The sequence below is a fragment of the Clavelina lepadiformis genome, chromosome 1 (assembly GCF_947623445.1).
Source record: "Clavelina lepadiformis chromosome 1, kaClaLepa1.1, whole genome shotgun sequence".
Classification (NCBI taxonomy): domain Eukaryota; kingdom Metazoa; phylum Chordata; class Ascidiacea; order Aplousobranchia; family Clavelinidae; genus Clavelina; species Clavelina lepadiformis.
The window spans coordinates 11843870-11863690 of record NC_135240.1 but is presented as its reverse complement, the minus strand read 5'-3'; the positions used below and the strand labels follow the sequence as shown (position 1 = coordinate 11863690).

The window sequence follows — 19821 nt, the reverse complement described above, 5'->3', positions numbered from 1 at the left end:
AAATTATGCGCCTATGACGTGTGACCTTAGTCCTTATCCGCCACATTCATACGACATAGGCGCATAAATATTTGGCGCGTTGTGGAAACTCGTTGAAATATGTCCAATTCCTTATTAAATAATTTATTACTGATAAAACCACCGTAAAAGTTACAAAAATACTTTGCTGCAAATACTAAAACAATACTTTAGCATTATGCCAATTACTTTACGAACCATAGTATTAAAACTTCACACGCCACATTCAAGGCGCATAAATTTTGGCGCGTTGTGGTAATTGCCGTTGAATATTTCCACGTTATTAAATAATTTAATTTCTGGTAAAACTGCAAATATTATCAAATGAAAAATACTTTACCATTACGCCAGTTCCCTTACATTGGACCTATAATTAAATTGTTGTTCTTGTCATGGAGCGGATTGGCGAGTAAAGTTTACGACTTTTGAGGCTACACCTCTATGTCATGGTTCTCAAGGCAATTTTATTGTAGCTTACACTGACTAATTATTGTCCTATACCAAAGGTGGGCAAACTGCGGCTCACCGACCTTGTTTTAGTGGCTCTTCTAGCTGAATAGTAATATCCATTATTGTTCATTACTTATAATTATCCATGCATTGTTTACCATATTTGTATTGACACTATTGATTTTACTGCTAGCTGGTGTTTGCAGTTTTCCGCAAGTGACTTTTTCATTGAACAAGTTTTCCCACCCCTGTCCTAGGCAGTAGCCTACATCCCTATTAGTATGCTTTTATCGCTGGACTCCCAAATCGCTATGATGCGGCCCGTGTTTGGTACTTAGTGGCACTTCCGTTGTGATGTCCTTGGACAAGGTATTAACGATGCTTGCTCCTGTTCAGTGGACCTGATGGACAGTTCCAAGTTTAGGTAAACCTATATAAAAAATCTAAAAACCAAAATAAAAAATTTGTGACTATCGAAACTTGCACAAAGTCCAGCTCAGTAACCGGGACTTGAGTGATGAGGAATTATCACCGGGTTTAAGTCGTGAAATGACTTTCCACAGTCTGAGGATAAAGATTATCACACCATGCCATAATCTGTAGTCTAGGCTCTAGAACTCTAGATGACTGGTTCTAACTTCGGGCAATACGATTCAAGGAAACAAATAAAAAACGTGTGTGTCTATCAAAACTTGCCCAATGGTTAGCTCGGGGTTCGAGCGATGACAAATAATAATAATCGACTAGTTTATATCGTGCAAAAACTCTTCTCTGACGAGAAATCGTGCATGCAAAGACACAAATTTTAGCGTGATGGCGTGCGCTGAATCCGTAATTCTTTGTTTATTTATTATAAATTCGCGTTTAAATAAACAGCTTTTGTTTGTTTATTATAAATCGGCATGAAGTTAAAAAACTTTGTCGTGGACGTTGATGAACCTCCTGAAGTCCTGCGTACAGCTGCCACAATTTCCACTAAGACTACGATAAATGGTAAACGTGTGGCACCTGCCAAGCACGCAGGAGATTCATCAACGTGCAACCCGAATTGTTTTGAGAGTGACTAGGCCTATTTCACCGTAGTTCAAAAATCGCACTAGAGTAATCATTTTTCGGCTACATACCTTGAGAAAATAAGCATTCGGTAACCGTTTCTCGTTTACACAAGTTCTGCTTTACCACTTCGGTTACCGTCAGCCGTCTCACGAAGTTGAAATTCATAATCAGCGTAACCGGGAAAAACTTTTTTCCCAGTAACGTTATTAGAAAATTAAATCTTAGGTAACTGGAGATTGTATTAAATTTACCTCAACTATTATGGATACCCAAGTAGCCTACATTTCTAGTCGTGGAGTAGCCGAAAAACAAAAACGAAGTGACTATTTCACTGGGGCCGTTCACCAAAGTTGCAGAATCACAATACGGTGACGGGCAGATTTTTGCTAATAGGTTTATTACTCTCTTTTTATACGGGGACAAGAAGGGATGATGGTGGCGTCTTTTTTAGGCACGTATGCCAGAAGTCTCGGTTTCGGTTCTTGCTGATTTTTATTATTTTTTTTTCGTTGAAATTTATTTTTAATTTAATTTAAGCTTAGTCATGAGAGGTGAGAGTTTGAATCGGAGGGGATTACTTTTAAATTAATTTAGATTTGGAAAAAAATGTGATTTTTAGTTGAAAATAGTGTATACAGTATTTCAATTCGCAGGCTAGCTTAGTAATTTAATCAAGAGAAGTAAGAGTTTGGGTCAGAGGGGATTAGTTTTAGGTTAATTTACAATTTGGACAAATTAATACGTGGTTCTAAGTTGAAATTAGCGTGCATTTCAATTCACTGGCTAACGTAATTGCCGTTTATCGTATTCGTATTTTCCTACTTCGGTAAACGGCGCCAGTAGAATAAGTGTCTACTTCACTGGCCGCCGTTTACCGAAGTAGCTTTTTCCAAATTCATTAACCGGCTGCTGGTGAAATAGACGCAGGACGCTGCAAAACGAAAAAGTAAACAAATTGACTAACCTATTTCATGGATTCACCATGATATACTAAAACATATGTTTTAGGATAGGCCTAGTATGGTTTCAAACTGTAGCGATTACGTTGGTTTGCGGAATGGGTAGGCCTCCTTGGGCTACCCAATAACACTCAAATTAGGTATGAGTGATACTTGTTTCTGTGAGTTATGTTCAGTAGTTCTGGAGGAAATTTCTAATTTCAAACAATTTGACAAAAGTAAATTTTAAAAAATAAATAAAAATATGTTTGATCGGAACAAACTCATTTATTCATTCATTTTATTTTTCGTCTTCAATGTCAGAGACGAAAGAACTTGAAAAATGAAAAGCTTAATAACCAGGCCTAAGACGTTTTCCAGCTTAAGGATAAAAATTCTGATACGCTACAATACCAGTAAAAAGGGTCAACCGTACATCTTTTAATTTTTTGCAGTGATTGGTCAATTCAATTCACAGTCGTTTCAACCCTGAACGATTGTTAATAAAACTCAGCGATTCAGATTTGACACAAAGACTTTTTACGTTTTTTGCTTGCTTAAACTTGCCATTTTGTTGGTGAACAAGCAAATAAATCTGTCTTTCACTTATTCAAACTACCATTTCTTGCAGCCATTTAACTAGATTCACTGTCGGTAATAGATTTGGGATGAAAATCAAATTACTCGGACTCTTTGAGTCTGAATGTCCACTGGTCATTCCTCGATCGAGTAATGAGTACTCGCATATGACATCACAATGCATTTTGGTGTGACACAATAAGGAAATTGCTTACATTAACTACATGTCACAAGCAGCCCGTCATAGCCTGCTTACAGTAAACTAAACTACGGTGTGATTGCAAAATTTTTATGGCTTCATTGTGGGCATGAATGTTGACCTTTGAAATCATTTTAACGTTTTTATAAAAAGCTTTTTATTTTAACCTTTTATTCTGTTAAACTCCTTCCACCTACTGTATTTTGGCTCTTGCGTTTTTGTTATACTAGCCGTACTAGCTTATCATAATGCACTTTTTATCATTTATCTTATCGTTTATTCTTAACTGATAGGAAAATATTATATCTAGTAAAAATATTTTTAATGAAGTATAGTACTGTACTGCTATTGTACTACTTATATCAAGCACAATCGTTTGCCTAATTGTTAATCATTGCTTATTCAAAATTAATACGTTCATGTTTAAAAAACAATAAAAACCACTTACGTTTTGGTTATTTTAAGTAAAGCATTCGTACAAAAACAGTAAAGCTTTGTTTTGCGCACATAGCACTTCACTCTAAAAGTTATTACCGCCAAGTCAGATAGTCACCTTCACGTAAAAACCTTGGTGATAAACTGCATAGACTCTTGAATGATGGCGGCTTGCCATGGTCTTCGCAGAAGTGTCCAAACGGATTTTGCACACAATTGTGCTAATTATACCAGTGTTTCCCAAAATTTTTTCCGATAAAGCCCCCCTGGACAACTTACTGACTGCTAAACGACCATTCAACAAAAAAGTAAAAACTAATGTATAATCCATTCGAGAAGCGGGAAAAAAGCACACGCACGCTTGCAAAACCAGCACTAAAATTTGCCTGAAATTTTTACAATTACTCGACGTATAATGGGTCATTTTCAACAACTAAAACATTTCTGACACGACAAAACATTCTCCTTTAGAACTTTGTAATCGCTTTTCTTTAGCTACATCGACAAACGAATGAATCGAACATTTACAAGCTTAACTCTTGCCATTAAATCAAAACTAATAACAGGCATTATTACACTATCCAGTACTCGTACTTATACTTAGTAACTTAGTACAGTGGTTCCCAACCTTTCTACACCAGAGGACCCGTAAAGATTTTTAAAAAATGTTCTCAGACCCGCACCAAAAGATCGTAGTGAATAGAACAGATATTTCTAACCTTTTTGTTAACCAAAGTTGTCGTTGCGTGTGCGGTATCAACAAAGGCCAGATACGCCACTTTTACTGCTGTGAATCAGCCAGGCGTTAAATGAGTTTTTCAGGTAGTAACAACTTTGCAATACTTATGATTCCATATTAAAACTAGCTTGGGAGAAAGTAAGATACTTTGTGGACCGGCAATTGGGAACCACTGCTCTAGTAGAAGCCGATCACAGCGATTCCAGTTACAATGGCAACACCGAGTATTGGTATACTCGTCCGAGTAACGCAAATGATTTAATACCCAATTGAATACTTAGACTTGACTCAGCCCAGTCCTGGTCAATCATACAAACAAAATCTTAAATCGTTTTGCAATTGATGTTTTTACTTCATTCGAAAATAAAAGATTCGATTTAGCACATCCCCGGGATTCAACTCATAGACGAAGAGCTCAATAAGTCGACCATCTGTGAGAGTCAAATGGTCGTATTAGCTATGTGGTCCCATTAGTGGGTTTCACTCTGGAGCCTGATTTCACAACTGTGCGCAAGAACTTAAGAATAAGATGTATTTTAGAGATCCTATTGTTAATATGAAATGTGGAATAGTCATTTAATTTAGTATGTAGTACATGTTGTTACGTAACACGCTTATTAAATCACTTGCAAGAGTGCTACATCGGCTAAAAAAGACCTTTTGATAGATGCTTGATTCAATGCAACCATTGACATTTTGTTTTGCCTAAAAGGTGTAATAAGATTGTTCGTCAAGTAGACTGTCACCAATTCACTAACTAACTTTGTTTTCAAAATACTAATGTTTGTTGATCATGTATCATAGGCTAAAAAACACAACACATTTGTGTACTAAATTCGGGAAACCATGCTGGTTATTATTATTATAAAAGATAAAAGTATAGTTTTTTCAACATTTGCAAATATTTTTCCATTTGTTTGTTAACTTAGCAATCTGTTTGTTTTAAAACAGTTAATTAACTCAGCAACTGACAGTGCTTGTCTCATGGTAACTATGATGTATGATTCATTTCCTTTAGTTATGGTGCAATGAAAAAAAATAACATTTAAGTTTTTCTGTCAAATCAGAATCGCTGAGTTTTATTAATAGCCCTTCAGGTTTGAATTGACATGGAATGCTTTTTTCCATCTGTGCTAGTGCGGAGCAAAAATTACAATGCTAGCTGTTTAAGTTATAGCACAACAAAGAACATGCTTACGAAAACCATTTCGGCAAAACCGGTCAGAAGATTGTTTCAGGACTGTGGTCTCTTTTGGTCAATTCTTCTTTGCCAGATTTTTCTTAATGAAATGTCTTCACTTGACTCGAATCTTTGAAAGTAACTTGATGCAAGTCATTAAATCCTAGTTGTTAATTTATTTACAAACTGAATTATAGACGTTTGATTTCGTTGCTAACGGTCGGTTAAAGGTATAGCCAATGATATGACTTGATTTGACTTGCATTATATTTTAACTTGACTTGATCCAATTAGTAATTTGACTCGACTTGACTTGCATCGAGTCTTAAAAAAATGACTTGGTTACAGGCTTACAGCACTGGTTGGCTGCACTTCTAGGTTATAATGTGTTAATAACAACAAACATCTGTAATTTAATGAGCTGCTGGTTAAGCATGGTTAATCTCACCTGAAAGTTATTTAAAATTTCCGACATAATTTGCATACTTTTTCTCTTAGGCAGCTATGTTGTAGACTGCATAATTTTGTATATTTAATTGTAGTCTGGTTTTATTAGTTTTTTTGCTAGGAATCTATGCCATTTTCATTATGATGAATCAGCAACCAAGACCACCGTACCATGCTCAGCCATCGCCTTATTATGGTAGCCGTGTGAGAACAGGTGGTGTGCCATCACCATACATGCAATCTCGTGCTGTTGTGGATCCATCAAGGAAACGGCCAACATCTCATGCTGGTTCACCTGCTGCACCTGTTCCTGGATCAAGTGACATGAGAAGTAAGCAGCCGATACAGAAGAAAAAGAAACTCTCTGACAAAATTCTGCCACAGTCTGTAAGAGACCTCGTGCCGGAATCTCAAGCATACATGGACCTACTTTCATTTGAACGAAAATTGGATTCTACAATCATGCGTAAACGACTTGATATACAAGAAGCTCTTAAGCGTCCAGTAAAAGTGAAGCGCAAACTCAGGGTATTCATTTCTAACCAATATTGTCCTGCAAAATCTGATGCTGATCCCAAAGACGATAGCGCAAAAGCTTCATGGGAACTTCGTGTTGAAGGAAGGCTGCTAGATGATCCGGCACATGGTAGTCGTGAAGGGCAGAAGCAAAAACGCAAATTTTCTTCATTTTTCAAGAGCCTTGTCATCGAGCTAGATAAAGACTTATATGGCCCAGATAATCATTTAGTTGAATGGCATCGCACTTCCAATACCCAAGAAACTGATGGGTTCCAAGTGAAGCGTCATGGAGATAAAAATGTTCGCTGTACTATGCTATTCATGCTCAATTATTTGCCCCCCCAATTCAAGCTTGATGGTCGCCTTGCTCGACTTCTAGGAATCCATACACAGTCTCGTCCAGTTATCATTCAAGCTCTATGGCAGTACATTAAAACTCACAAGTTACAAGATGACCATGAGCGAGAGTTCATTAATTGTGATCCATATTTGGAGCAGATTTTGGGAAGACCAAGAATTAGATTCGCTGAGATCCCCACATTATTGCAGCCTTTGCTCCAGCCTCCAGATCCTATTGTTATTCAACACGTTATAAGTGTGGACTCAGCAAAAAAGCAGGCTTGCTATGACATTGAAGTGGAATTGGATGATACGTTAAAAGCCCAAATGAGCTCATTTCTTTTATCATCGTCTAGTCAACAGGATATAGCTGACTTGGAACGTCGGATCCATGATACGGTTGCAACGATCAAGCAGCACCGCATTCAGAAAGAATTCTATCTGGGATTCTCAGAAAGTCCACAGGAGTTCATTTCTGATTGGATTTCGTCTCAAACTAGAGATCTTAAAACCATGACTGACATAACCGGGAACAAAGAAGAGGAAAGGCTGGCAGATTACTATTACTCCCCCTGGTCTCAGGAAGCTGTGTCAAGATATTTTTACTCCAAAGTGCAACAACGTCGTTTGGAGTTGGAACAAGCCATTAAAAGCTCGAACATGTGAAACTTAAATTGCCTTTAAAATATTTGTATGAAAGTGGAATAACTTTTATATCAGTTGTCTAAGAGAGTCCTGAAAGCCAAACTGAAGTGTGAATTCTTCGGGACTTATGGTTTTGCATGAATACTTTATTAGTGCATCATAATTACACCAACAAATGAGACTCAGACAAAGCACCATTGTTTTACTGCCTCCAATCAACTATGCAGTAAAACATTGTTTTATCTCAAAGAAGTATTGTAAAACATTAACATCTATTACATGTAAATATGATCTTTACGGTGAAAGTTCATTAACTTGAAGGGATCAGGACTTATGAATCAATTTCAGTTATTTGAAATTTGGCAGAAAATAAATAACTTAATGTGAAAACAATAACTAAGCAGTAAAAAACTAATTGACAAAATTAACACTTGGGCTTTTAACACATTCTTAGCACCATTGAATATGTGTAATACAGCGTGCATTTAATGATGACTTATAAGTATCACAGCGCTTCCTCGATTATCCGGTCCAGTTGGGACAATTTTTTCAGAAACGTGACGGGATAAGCAAAAAAAAACGGATAATTGAATTGTTACATTTAAGTCGATACGAAACGAAATCACAACACATTTATGGTAGGCCTATTGTATAAAAGCTGATAGAAGTTAAGTTTTTAGCAAGAAATTGCCCGCTTGACTATTGCAATACATCACTGTTTCGTTTCAAACGATTCGTCCAACGGCTAATTAAAAAGCCACCTAATTTTGAAATGCTGTAGCAAAATAGAGCGACGGGTTAATCGAGGAAGCACTGTATTATGTTTGAGATATTGAATATAAATACAAATGACTTCTAACTACTGAAGTTACTTATATTTACCATTAGAACATCTATTAATTACAATCTAACAGAATTATAATAAGCTAACAAGAAGACAGTTGAAAAAATTAATCAAAGTGTAAGAGTTGTACCACAACGATGAAAAAAATAGTTTAAGAGCAGCAATTAGCATTGATTTGATATTTTACTATCACATTTAATGATGACTTTTTTAATGCTGCTCTTGCTTTGGTGCTGACAAAACACTCGGACTTAACCAAAATTTTGACTTATCATAAATCACTTACATGCATTTTAATAGTTCTTTGCTGAAACCGGTAAACTTGCTTGGAGTTGTCCAGGAATTCAACTAAAGTGAAATCAAGTTAATAAGCTTTCACTATATGTAAAAGGACTTTTGTGTATTATAAAGAAAGCACTGTACAACTGTTATGTTACTGTAATCTACAAAACCGGAATTTTCTTGACACTTCAACTTCATGTATTATACGGTGTATATGTCATGGTGTGATATTTGCTGTTTCATTGGCAAGTGTAATAACGAACTCACATGTATTTTGCAGAGTGGCATTTCACTGTAACCAGGCGAATGGATGAAAGAACTTTACAGCTTATAAATTTTTGGGTTTTAACACCAGTATCGTTAATATTTCGTGGTCTCCTCTGCATATCTGTTCTTGTTATTTTACGACGGCTGTTTGTTTATGGAATAAAATGTCGCAAAGTAGCAGTTGTAGTATTGGGTGATATTGGAAGAAGTCCACGAATGCAGTATCATTCTCTTTCACTTTCTGAAAATGGCTTTTCAGTGAAACTGGTTGGTTTTTCTGGTGAGTTCATTTGTAATGCATGGTTAAAGATTTACAAGTATCACTAAGACCTGTTGTTTGAAGTCATTTTGCACTGATTTTTTAGCCAGTAATAAAATTCTGCCCACAGGTTCAATACCGCACCACCAAGTCATTGATGCCAGAAACATTGAGATGTACTTTGTGCGAGAAGTTACATCTGGGAAAGGCAATATATTCCATTAGGCTTTATAAATTAACAATACATCCGAGTTTAGCATTGGTACAATGGACCAAAATGAATTAAAACTTTGTTACATGTATTTACACCCAAATAGAATAACAACTCCTCGCAATAAACTTGTTGATAGTAACCATCATATTCCTCAGATCTAAAATTGCCATTTTTTTCTTATTCAGGTTTGCCAAAGGTTGTCTGCTATGCAGTAAAAGTTATCTTGCAGAGTTTTTACCTTATTTGGACCATGCTTTTCAGGGTTGGTGCCACAGAATTCATAATACTTCAAGTGAGTGCCAGATAAATACCACCAATCGCCAGATAATCAGATAAATGTCACAAACTATATAAAAACTGTTTATTTGGTATCAATTAGAATCCACCTTGTATACCTGGCCTTGCAATATGTTGGTTACTCTCTCTTTTCAATGGGAGCAAGTTAATTATCGATTGGCATAATTATGGATATTCCATACTCTCACTAACCCTTGGAAGGTTTCATATTCTTGTGAAGTTAGCAAAATGGTATGATGTTACAACTTTCTTTGTAATGATGACACTGATAAAATAAGGTTTTCTTTTCTGGTTGTCATGCTTTTGTATTTCAATAACAAAAGATATTAATTATTTGATGTTCTTTTATTTCAACAAGGTATGAAGAAATGTTTGGACAACTTTCTTCTGCCAACTTGTGTGTCACAAAAGCAATGGAACAGGACTTAATGCAGAAGTGGAATATCAGGTAAAAATAAGATTTAAATTAATTATCATCTGTTTTTGACTTGACTCTTTTCCACCACTTGTTTTAGCGCAGAAGTGATGCATGATCGGCCCGCATCAATTTTCAAAATACTTAGTATGAAGGAAAAGCACGAGGTAGGTGAGCATCCACCTTTCCTGTTTTCAGTTCGAAGGTGATTATGCCACAAAATGTATTGTCTAATTATTTTACAGTTATTCTTGAAACTATCTTCTGCTTATCCTGTGTTTAAATGCGAAGAAGCTTTGGTCAATTCAACAAGATTCACTTGTTGCCACAACAATGAAGTTATATACAGAAAAGACCGACCAGCTTTGGTAGTGAGCAGTACGAGCTGGACAGGTGGAAAACTGTTTTGACGTAGAAAATAAAAAGCGTAATGTCACATGCCTTTATGAAAGACAAAGAAAAATTTAATACAAGTTTTTTTCAGAGGATGAAGACTTCTCGATTCTATTGGCTGCATTGGAAGGTTGGTTGTAAGTTTTACATCAAACCTTGCCAGTTATCATTTTCTCCTAACATTCTTATTGTGCAGTGTTTTATAGAATATGAAGCTCTTGTTGAAAGAGGTGTGCTAAGCTTACCACACATAATTTGTGCTATCACAGGTAAGAATACATAAATTAATATATCTATTACTAATATTTTTGTTGTGCTCTTTAAACTTAATTAATGTTTTTTCAATTAATAACCAAGGTAAAGGCCCGATGAAGGCCTTTTATCAGGAACAAGTGGCTTCTAGACAATGGACACATGTGCAAATTATAATGCCTTGGCTTGAATCTGAGGATTATCCAAAACTCTTGGGTAAGATGTGATATTGTAATAATATTGCTTGATGCATCAAAGGAAAAATTTTGTGTTAGGTGACAGTCTGACTGATATAATCATATTCATGTAGCTTGCGCTGATCTTGGTGTTAGTTTACATACCTCTTCTAGTGGCCTTGACCTCCCTATGAAAGTTGTGGATATGTTTGGGTGTGGCCTTCCCGTGGCAGCTATGGAATTTTCGTGGTGAGAATTAAATCATAACTGCCATAAATTTTCACCTTCGAATCTCCATTTATTTATATGTTTTTTTTATGCAGTTTAAATGAGCTTGTCCAGCACCAAGTGAATGGTTTGGTGTTCAAGAATGCCACGGAACTGAATCAGCAAATGCAACTTGTTTTCACTGACTTCCCACAGAATCAAAGTCTACTGCTTAATCTTCGGAAAAATGTGGAACATTTCAGAAAAACTACATGGAATGATTCGTGGAACAAAATTGTTTTACCTCTGTTTAAAGAAAGCCATTAAAATTTCACCATACTTGAATCATGTCAGCTGAATACTAGGATCTAATGCTGTTTTAAACAACGTTGAATATTATACACTGGGGAACAGATTTGAAAGAAAAAATTTGTTGGCTTTGATTTTGCACTTGATTTAGGCTAATTCCGATGTGCTGATTTAAAAAATACCGCCAATTTTCTTCTATCACGTCAAGTTTTTGCTCTACAGCATACATCCAAAATATGCAACTTTTCATGACTTTAGCCGTATTGCTTTTCCATACGTAATAGGAATGCACAAGCTAATCATATAGTAAGTTGCACAATCATATACAAGGGTCAACTGAATTATTAGGCAAAAAAAGGCATAGGCATCGACAGTGTTTTGTGGGACCGAAACGGTCCCCCAAATTTCTCCAGCGGTTTCCCAAAATTTGGACTTGCAACTTACTACTACTATTTTTTGGTATCACTTGCAGTCTCTTAAAACTACTTAGCGGTCACCCAAACCAAGCCTTAAAAAAAAACCTGGGCAATTTTGCATCAGTAACTGTCAAATGTCTTGAAAAGATTCCACCAAGATCTGAAGGTGATGGAGGAAAGATATCAGGGAAGATGGGACTTACATATGCTGGCTGACTATTGCTGGAGTATTAAGCGAGACTGCCCACAGCTTGAACATGCCAGGAAAAGCTACAAGCGTAAATTTTTGCCTTAAAACTCGCACTTTATTTGTCATGCAGAAGCAATATCCGTTTTAAGGAACAAAATTGAGCTGTACAAATGTTTATTTGAAAACCATGAGTTACTTTCGGTTGCTTGTAGTTCTTAAAACGTTTTATACGTCTTATACGATGTCTTAAATGTACTTTTTTGTGGGTTATGAAACAAAGTGGTGGGTGCCTAGGTCGAAAACTTGACATGATATAGAAAAACTTAGTCATTTTTGGATTCAGCGCCCAAAAGTTAGTCAAAAACAATTGTTCGATCGAAGTCAACAAAAATTGTGTTCCTTATTGCTTATATTATATTGTTGTATATACATTATACAACTTATATTGCCAGCCCACTAGGATAAGCTAACGTCTACAAATTTAACTTATCGTCAGAATATATTGTAATTGCACAAATAAAACAACAAGAAAACAGTATTACCACAAACAAAACACCAGCATCATTTATATAAAATGAATGGAGTAAAAAACAAACATTCTTCCCCACACTATACAGTTAATTTTCTCTTCTATCCAGGTGGTGCGTAGTATACTATATACATTATACAATACAACAGCTTTTGCCATTATTTCTTGGTAAAACTGGTTCCACATGAGAAACAAATACGGATAATAAAGGAAGAACATTATGCTCAAGATGAATAATGAGAAAAATTTTAGTTAAAAGTTACACACAGATGGAGCAAACAATTATAACAATATTTACAAAAATAATCTGCACCATATATTTTTTAAACTTATTGCGACTTCTTATTGATGTCTTCATATCTGGGAGGTGCCTGATCGGTACTGTAGTGAGGAGGAAGTTGGCTTTGGGATGCTTCCATTTCTTTAGCGTCTACAAATACATTTAACATGTTTTCATTCACCCAAGTTATGCATTGAACCTAATATTATCAAAATATCCACACAAAGGATATTAGACAACAGGAATCACAAAACATAAGCTGTAAATAGTTTGACTTATAACGATATTGATTATTATCATGATACAGTAGCTATTTCAATTGTCTTAAACATATTTAGCAAGTAAAATAGGTTTACATATGAATTTTTGTTTAATAATCATAATGGAAGTTTAAAACGCCAAGATTGAGCAACGTTTTTGAAAGAATACTCTGGACGCTACATGTTATGCGTTTGTTCTGGTTGCCGGACAAAGCATTCAAGCAAATAATCGATGCCACTGATGGAATTTTTGCATGTTTAAACGCAAAAACGGCAATCATGAGTATAATCTTGATTGGTAGAAAAACTAGCCTCCATTTCAAGAAAATACTGGTGTTTGTAATAAACGACCAGGCATGAAATGAATTCATGAACATGAATGAATTACACAACATTGCTACAATTATTAAATATTAATGAACTTTACTTGTTGCACTGTTAACATTTGGGTTGTAAAATGTCTGCTGAGGATAAGCAGGAGGATTGGGTTGTGGTTGGTATAATGGTGGTGCAGATGGAGCAGGAAAAGCATAAGCATTGCTGGAACCAGCAACGGCATAACCTTGTATGGAGACAGCAGGGCAGACAAGCACACTTGGAGCTGGATACATCATCTTAGGAGCTGTGAAAAGAAACAATCTCGTACCAAAGGCTGATTTCAGTTAGGTGTTACAAAAACTGAAATAAATTTAGTATTGTTTGTAATGTTAGGTTATGATATGTACCAAACACTTACGTTTAGTTGCTAAGTCCACTAATTTTTCACCAATTTCTATTGCACCTCCATCTTTAAACACCATTTCAAAAACTGCAGATCCTTCCCACCCACCTGGTTGTAGTGAAAACAATATAGCAACAACCAACATTGCGATTTTACATTTATACTCAGATCTCGTTTATCTGAACGACAGTTATGCATGGTATTCAGATAATCGAAAAAATAGTACAATGAATTTTTTTTTATAAAAGGTTATGTAATGTAACTTTTTATATTGTTGTATCCATTGTACAATGAGTTAACAAACTAGAACTAGCCTTCATTAACATCCAAAAAAGAATAAATAAGATTGACAAATTTATGAAAGGAATTTGAAAAATAGGTCAATGACTGCGCCTAAAACAATCACTTGTATGTGACAAGTATGAAAACTTGACATATAAATATACTTATCGTAATCTGAATTAGCTGGTGTTTTTTTAAATTGATTTAGCATATATCCATTTTTTAATTTCCGAGTCGGACAGTGAAGTTTATGGATTGAATGATTGGAATGCATGGAAAAAAACAAAAAACATGTCTTCAACATTTTGGAAAGTAGTGTTCAAAGTGAAGTGAAGCCAAATTATAATCGTTGGTGAAAAAGGACATTTAAGTACAACCAAACAAATAAATAACCAGTAACAAATTATGTTAAATCATGAACACATTCTGTCTAGTCCCACATAGTAAACACTTGAAGTGAAACAACCAAAAACACAAATAGAAATTTAAAAAAATCAAGTTTGTTGATATATATTCGACCAATGATGAACAAATTGAACCTAAGAATTTTAAACAAACCAACATTCCAGCCTGGCGTTATTTCTGCTTTTAACCCTTTAATTTCAAATTTCGGTCATAGATAGCAACACTGCTTTCAAACATATCCAATCAGTTATGTGACAAAGAGATAAGAAGCAAAATGTTCAGTTACAGTGAAAAGTCTTAACGTGGACCCTAACCTCAAAGTTATGAATTTGATATATACAGGTGTGAAACCACTTTCAGTACACAGGCTTGGTACTGAAAGTGGTTTCACACGTATATCTCATACGGTAAACTACAAAACTTGGACTATTTAGCTTATAAGCCTATTCTGATTCATATTAAAGTAATCCAACTTCTTGTTACATTGTCACAAACATCACAGAAGAAAACTATAATAATAAAAACAGTTGGCTTGAGAATTATGAATGTTCACTTGGTTTTTCTTAGATTTCATGAGATTTTTTGGATTTCCTTACATTTCTTCATATTAATGATAAAAAATTGCATGCTAACTAAAACATTTAAAAAATCTTTGTTTCAGATAACTCAGGGACCCAAGGGGACCTAGAAAACCTAAAGAAACCAAATGATTTGAAGAAACCGGTCCCATTCCATAGGATGGGAAACCTTTGATATATAAAACACGAAAATTAATAAAAACAAATTTGATGAAAGCTTATACCTTGATTTTCAGCAATAACTTTTCCTTGTAAGTAGTTTGCTCCAAACACAGGTTGCTTTATCTCAAAATCTTTAATGTTTTTAAATGGCATGCTCAGTTCACGTAGCATGTCCGACTTCTTTTCACTAATGAATATCAACTGAAAGGCAAAAATACAATTTCTATACAATTATATAACAATTATACAATTTAAGTCCATGGCTTACACTGAGCCTGCTGCAAGCATGATTTATGCAACTTAAAAACAAACTTACCCGAAAATTTGTAAGATATACATGACCACGTTTTGATCCTTTCAAATGCTCACATGAATGAGTAAACTTCTTAAATGTAGCTTCAACTCCATCACTCTCTCTAAGAATCCTTCCAATTGCAAAACAAAAGGCAATCAAAATAAAAAAACAAAACACAAACTATCAATTACCACAAAAATGATGTTTATTTCATAATTTGTAAATAATGGGCCGAAAAAATCCCAGCAATAGTGGGCAAAACTCCACTAAAGCATTTCATTAATTCTTCAAAAATCAATCAAATTATAGCTGACTTGGGTTAAGCCAGAATAGTGAAAAACAAATAAAATTGTAACTGTATATGTAGTAGAATTTATCTATAACGGTTTTGTTTAATGTCTATTCAGGTATTATATTAGTCACACTTTGCTAGTAGCAACTGGCTTGAATCTTCGTTCCCACCGTGCTTTGGACAAAAAAATAAAATGATTGGATGGTTGATAGACATAAAAACTCGTCTGTAATGTCATCTCATACAAGGCCACCTTTATTTTGTCACCTGGACATATTACGCACTTTTATAACAACTTTTAAGCAACAACAACCAGTCATTATTGAGTTAAGACTACTGCTTGCGAGTTGTCTTTTGTTTATTCTGCTACATCTTTTGCAGCGGAAACTCGACGGATTTGCACAACTCTGCAGACATGCTACTCATAACAACATCTTCAAACAACAATTGGAGGGAGGTAAAAGGGGGGCCGCAATGTGTTGAAAACCAATGACTATCGACATAATTGAAATGCTTTGGCTGACATTCAACTTCCATCATTCACCCCGTAGCATTCGTAGCTTAACTATATGTTTATTAGGGCCATGTTTAAAAAGTTCAAGTTAAATAGAATACTCCCATTCTGTATCAACCAAAAATAAACTTGCACAAAAACTTTGTAACCCTGCTCATAAACCCCAAAGTTTTCACTTAAAAATCGCTAAATTTGAGAATTCCCAAAACCATACTATGAGAAATCTAAAACATTTTTGTATAGTATTCTTCTAAATGTGACATAAGTAAACATCTTTAAAAGCAGTTTTCTATCGTATTTGCATTTGTAAACTTTGCATGATTGTCTCAGCACTTATAATACTAAACACCTGCAAGGATGAATTCCATGTGTTAACATTAAAAAATGTTTAGGTCTTGGCAAAAGTACACAGCTACAGTATGCATTTGTATACTAGACCCTAGGTACTCAAATTTTGATGTCATTTGATTGTATGCTCAGCACTGGACCCAACAGAAATCAGGCTTAAAACAAGTGCACGCAATCACGTAGAAGTTTGCATCTTTGCAAACATGATTTCTTGTCGAAAACTGCCGTACTTTCCAATCGAGCTTGTCACCATAATTTAGTACTTAGAATGTTAACTAGTGGACAGACTGCAACCAAGATCTTGGGCCAACCAGTACAGGTGATATATACGGTATAACAGTATTGTACAGTTATAGGCTACCAGCCACGGCAGCGGTAACTAATCGACACAGACCACTTACATTTCACCTTGAAACAAGGCAATTCCTCCAGCAACATTTTTATTTAATGACATGACTCTTTAATATCTTTCTACAAATAACCGAGTGATGAATACTTTTTACTGACTTATTTTCTTCACCCAATGTTTACCTCAATGTCAACCTTACTCCTTCAGTAGATTTATACGTATGTCGTATGTGCAGTATAATAAATTAAACAATCATAAGACGCAGTAATGAAGAAAATGGGACAGACGTCACTAAATGTGGCGCCACTAGGTTATACTGTTTTTATACTGGTGCGCTTGTTCTCACATTGCTCTTTCATGATTAGTCATAGCTTTTGTTTTTCATCATTAGCGCGGTGGGAAAGAAAAATGCCAGATGGTAAATAGCATGTGCTAACTATTTCAAAAAAAAGTAATAAGTTCAGCGGTAAACTCCAGAGGTAACCACGGGGCTGGAGTCGACTCCGTCCAGTGTTTGCATGTTTTAACGAAGCTGGAGTTGAAAATCAGGATGTAGGCGCTAGGTAATTCACAGAGAGGTTGCTAGACACTAGCAAAGCTATGTTTTCAGTTGAATGGTAAAAAATGACTTGATGAATGTCTAATTTTGAAGTTTAAATAAGAACTTGAATTGGCAGCTATCATGATTTTTCGGAGTAGAGGCAGGAATCGGAGTTGAGTTTATCGGAACCAGAGCTAAAGCATGAGTCTAAAATTCCGACTCCGTTTACCGCTGGTTAACTAGATTACCAATATGGTTGGCCATATGTATTAAAATTCGCTTTTTCAACGCATTTGAATAGATTGCGATTGCGAGGTGGGCTTACATAATATCATCTTTTTCTAATCTACATAAATGATTCTGCAAGGTGCTAAAAATGCGAAAGTTATCATGTTTGCAGATGACACTGTGACAACCGAACCACAACCACGTGACTCTATGATGCGACATAAGCCTACGTGTGGAAAACATCTGCATCAGAAATGATCATGTGAAGACCGCGTGATCAGAAACAAAGAGAAAAGACCTTACTTCAATTGAACTGGTACAACAATTTGTAAACACATACATCGCGGATCGCGGGTCTCTTACAAAGATGTTCTTTGGGCAAAATTGACTTGAATAATTTCTTTTTTCTGTCATTGTGTCATGTAATAGGCCTATGTTGTTGCAGCATAGTTATTGTAATCACTTGTGTGTAACTGTGTATACGCCATAGTCGGTGTATCCATTATTTATCACAAATACTGTAGTCGAAGGGAATGTAGAGGCATGATTTCCTAATGAAATTATTATATATTTTTATTTGATTTGTACTGTCTATCTTTTAGTGCACTTGTGAGCCTCAATGTTATTGTTGCGCCCTTTCTTGGCCACAGAAACGGGATTCCAGTTCCTGGGATGGAGTTTCTTTGGTGCAGTTTTCTTTAAACATCTATTTCTTGTGCACTTAAGATATTCATTGTAATTTTAATCTGACCATGTCACTTTATATATTTATTTCGGCTATTAATATGAATGTTTTTAATGTAACATGTCCTCTACATCATCCAACAGTGTAGTTGTTTCGTTTTTTTCTGTTATTTTGGTCCTAAATTCTTAGGAATAGGAGCTTAGGAATTTTGTGTGGGTTTGGTGGCCATGCTAACCTACCATCTAATAACACTACATTGCTATCTCGCATGTTTTAAGGCCTTGGGCTGTGTCATTTTTTCCTGCTTGTGTACTGTTCGTGAGCACATGGTTTTATTGTGCTATAACTACAACAGTTAGCATCGCAACTCTCACTCCACACAGGTAATGGTGAAAAATAAACACTACAATACAATCTTATACTATGCGAATATTTACCGGTCCTGGTGTAGGTAGGCTTATATCACTGGATTCCCTTCCACACAACGTAGGCGACATCATGGAAATCAAATCATGATCATATTATAAACTTTATTTGACATAGTAATAAAACACTAGTTTAATTTGTGTTTTGGGCTGTTTTAATCGAAAGAAAAAGGACTCTAAATTATAAATTCTGCAAGGATTTTGCTACTCCGCTACTACGTTTTAGTTCGACGTTGCAGTTGATTTTATTTTGTTTTACAAACAATCAAAAGACTTGGGTTAATATTGATATCTTCAAAATTGGTATACATAGCGTTTTGTAATTCAGAAACGGTTATTGATAGGGTAATGGTTATACTCAAAGATAATGAGACACATTGTCCCGACTAGGGGCACTTGTGATATAGGCCTATCTCATTGTTGTCTAACTGATTTCTATAGTGTTATAATGTTTGGCTTTATTTAAACCATGACGTTTGTATTTGTAATAGGTTTTATACAAATTTATTATGATACGAAGAAAAAAAATACAAAACTCGTATGCTTACATAAAACAATCATGACGTTTCGTCTGTTATGAGAAATATTAGATAGGACAGAAAAAACAATTAAAAAGGACTGTATACAACGCAACTAAAAAGCTCTTTGGCAGCATCGTCAAATAAACACTTTTTCCAAATTAGTTTGCATACGGAGGCTATACTTCAGAAAGAAACAAAATAAGATAATTTGACGTCATGTGACTTATGCCCTATGGCCTGCCCTATACCACGCAACATTTAAGAAAGTTCGCCTACCATGTTTTGCCCAGAAAAACAAGTTAAGCTTTAGTTTATGTTCAACAACGGTAACTGCAGAAAAG

General features: G+C 35.3%; 3 protein-coding genes across 4 annotated transcripts; 2 read left to right on the top strand and 1 right to left on the bottom strand.

Moving 5' to 3' along the window:
• Nucleotides 1–2355: 2355 nt before the first annotated feature.
• Nucleotides 2356–8951, top strand: LOC143452016 (SWI/SNF-related matrix-associated actin-dependent regulator of chromatin subfamily D member 1-like). Of its 2 annotated transcripts, none has more exons than XM_076952864.1 (2): nucleotides 2356–2470; nucleotides 6163–8951. In XM_076952864.1, exon 2 carries the CDS (start codon nucleotides 6183–6185, stop codon nucleotides 7563–7565), a length of 1383 nt encoding a protein of 460 aa, XP_076808979.1. In that variant the 5' UTR covers nucleotides 2356–2470; nucleotides 6163–6182; the 3' UTR covers nucleotides 7566–8951. The 2 variants fall into 2 exon arrangements, with proteins under 2 accessions (XP_076808979.1, XP_076809056.1); XM_076952941.1 differs by lacking the exon at nucleotides 2356–2470 and adding an exon at nucleotides 2603–2623.
• Nucleotides 8927–11495, top strand: LOC143451928 (chitobiosyldiphosphodolichol beta-mannosyltransferase-like). Its single transcript, XM_076952748.1, has 12 exons — nucleotides 8927–9217; nucleotides 9327–9404; nucleotides 9596–9702; nucleotides 9790–9938; nucleotides 10066–10155; nucleotides 10223–10289; nucleotides 10368–10515; nucleotides 10607–10645; nucleotides 10722–10784; nucleotides 10873–10983; nucleotides 11078–11192; nucleotides 11267–11495. Exons 1-12 carry the CDS (start codon nucleotides 8938–8940, stop codon nucleotides 11475–11477), a joined length of 1458 nt encoding a protein of 485 aa, XP_076808863.1. The 5' UTR covers nucleotides 8927–8937; the 3' UTR covers nucleotides 11478–11495.
• A 1056-nt stretch (nucleotides 11496–12551) lies between these two features.
• LOC143452156 (WW domain-binding protein 2-like) lies at nucleotides 12552–17310 on the bottom strand. Its single transcript, XM_076953052.1, has 6 exons — nucleotides 17133–17310; nucleotides 15599–15707; nucleotides 15345–15483; nucleotides 13871–13963; nucleotides 13562–13756; nucleotides 12552–13024 (listed from the first exon to the last, which is right to left on the bottom strand). Exons 1-6 carry the CDS (start codon nucleotides 17183–17185, stop codon nucleotides 12924–12926), a joined length of 690 nt encoding a protein of 229 aa, XP_076809167.1. The 5' UTR covers nucleotides 17186–17310; the 3' UTR covers nucleotides 12552–12923.
• Nucleotides 17311–19821: the final 2511 nt, after the last annotated feature.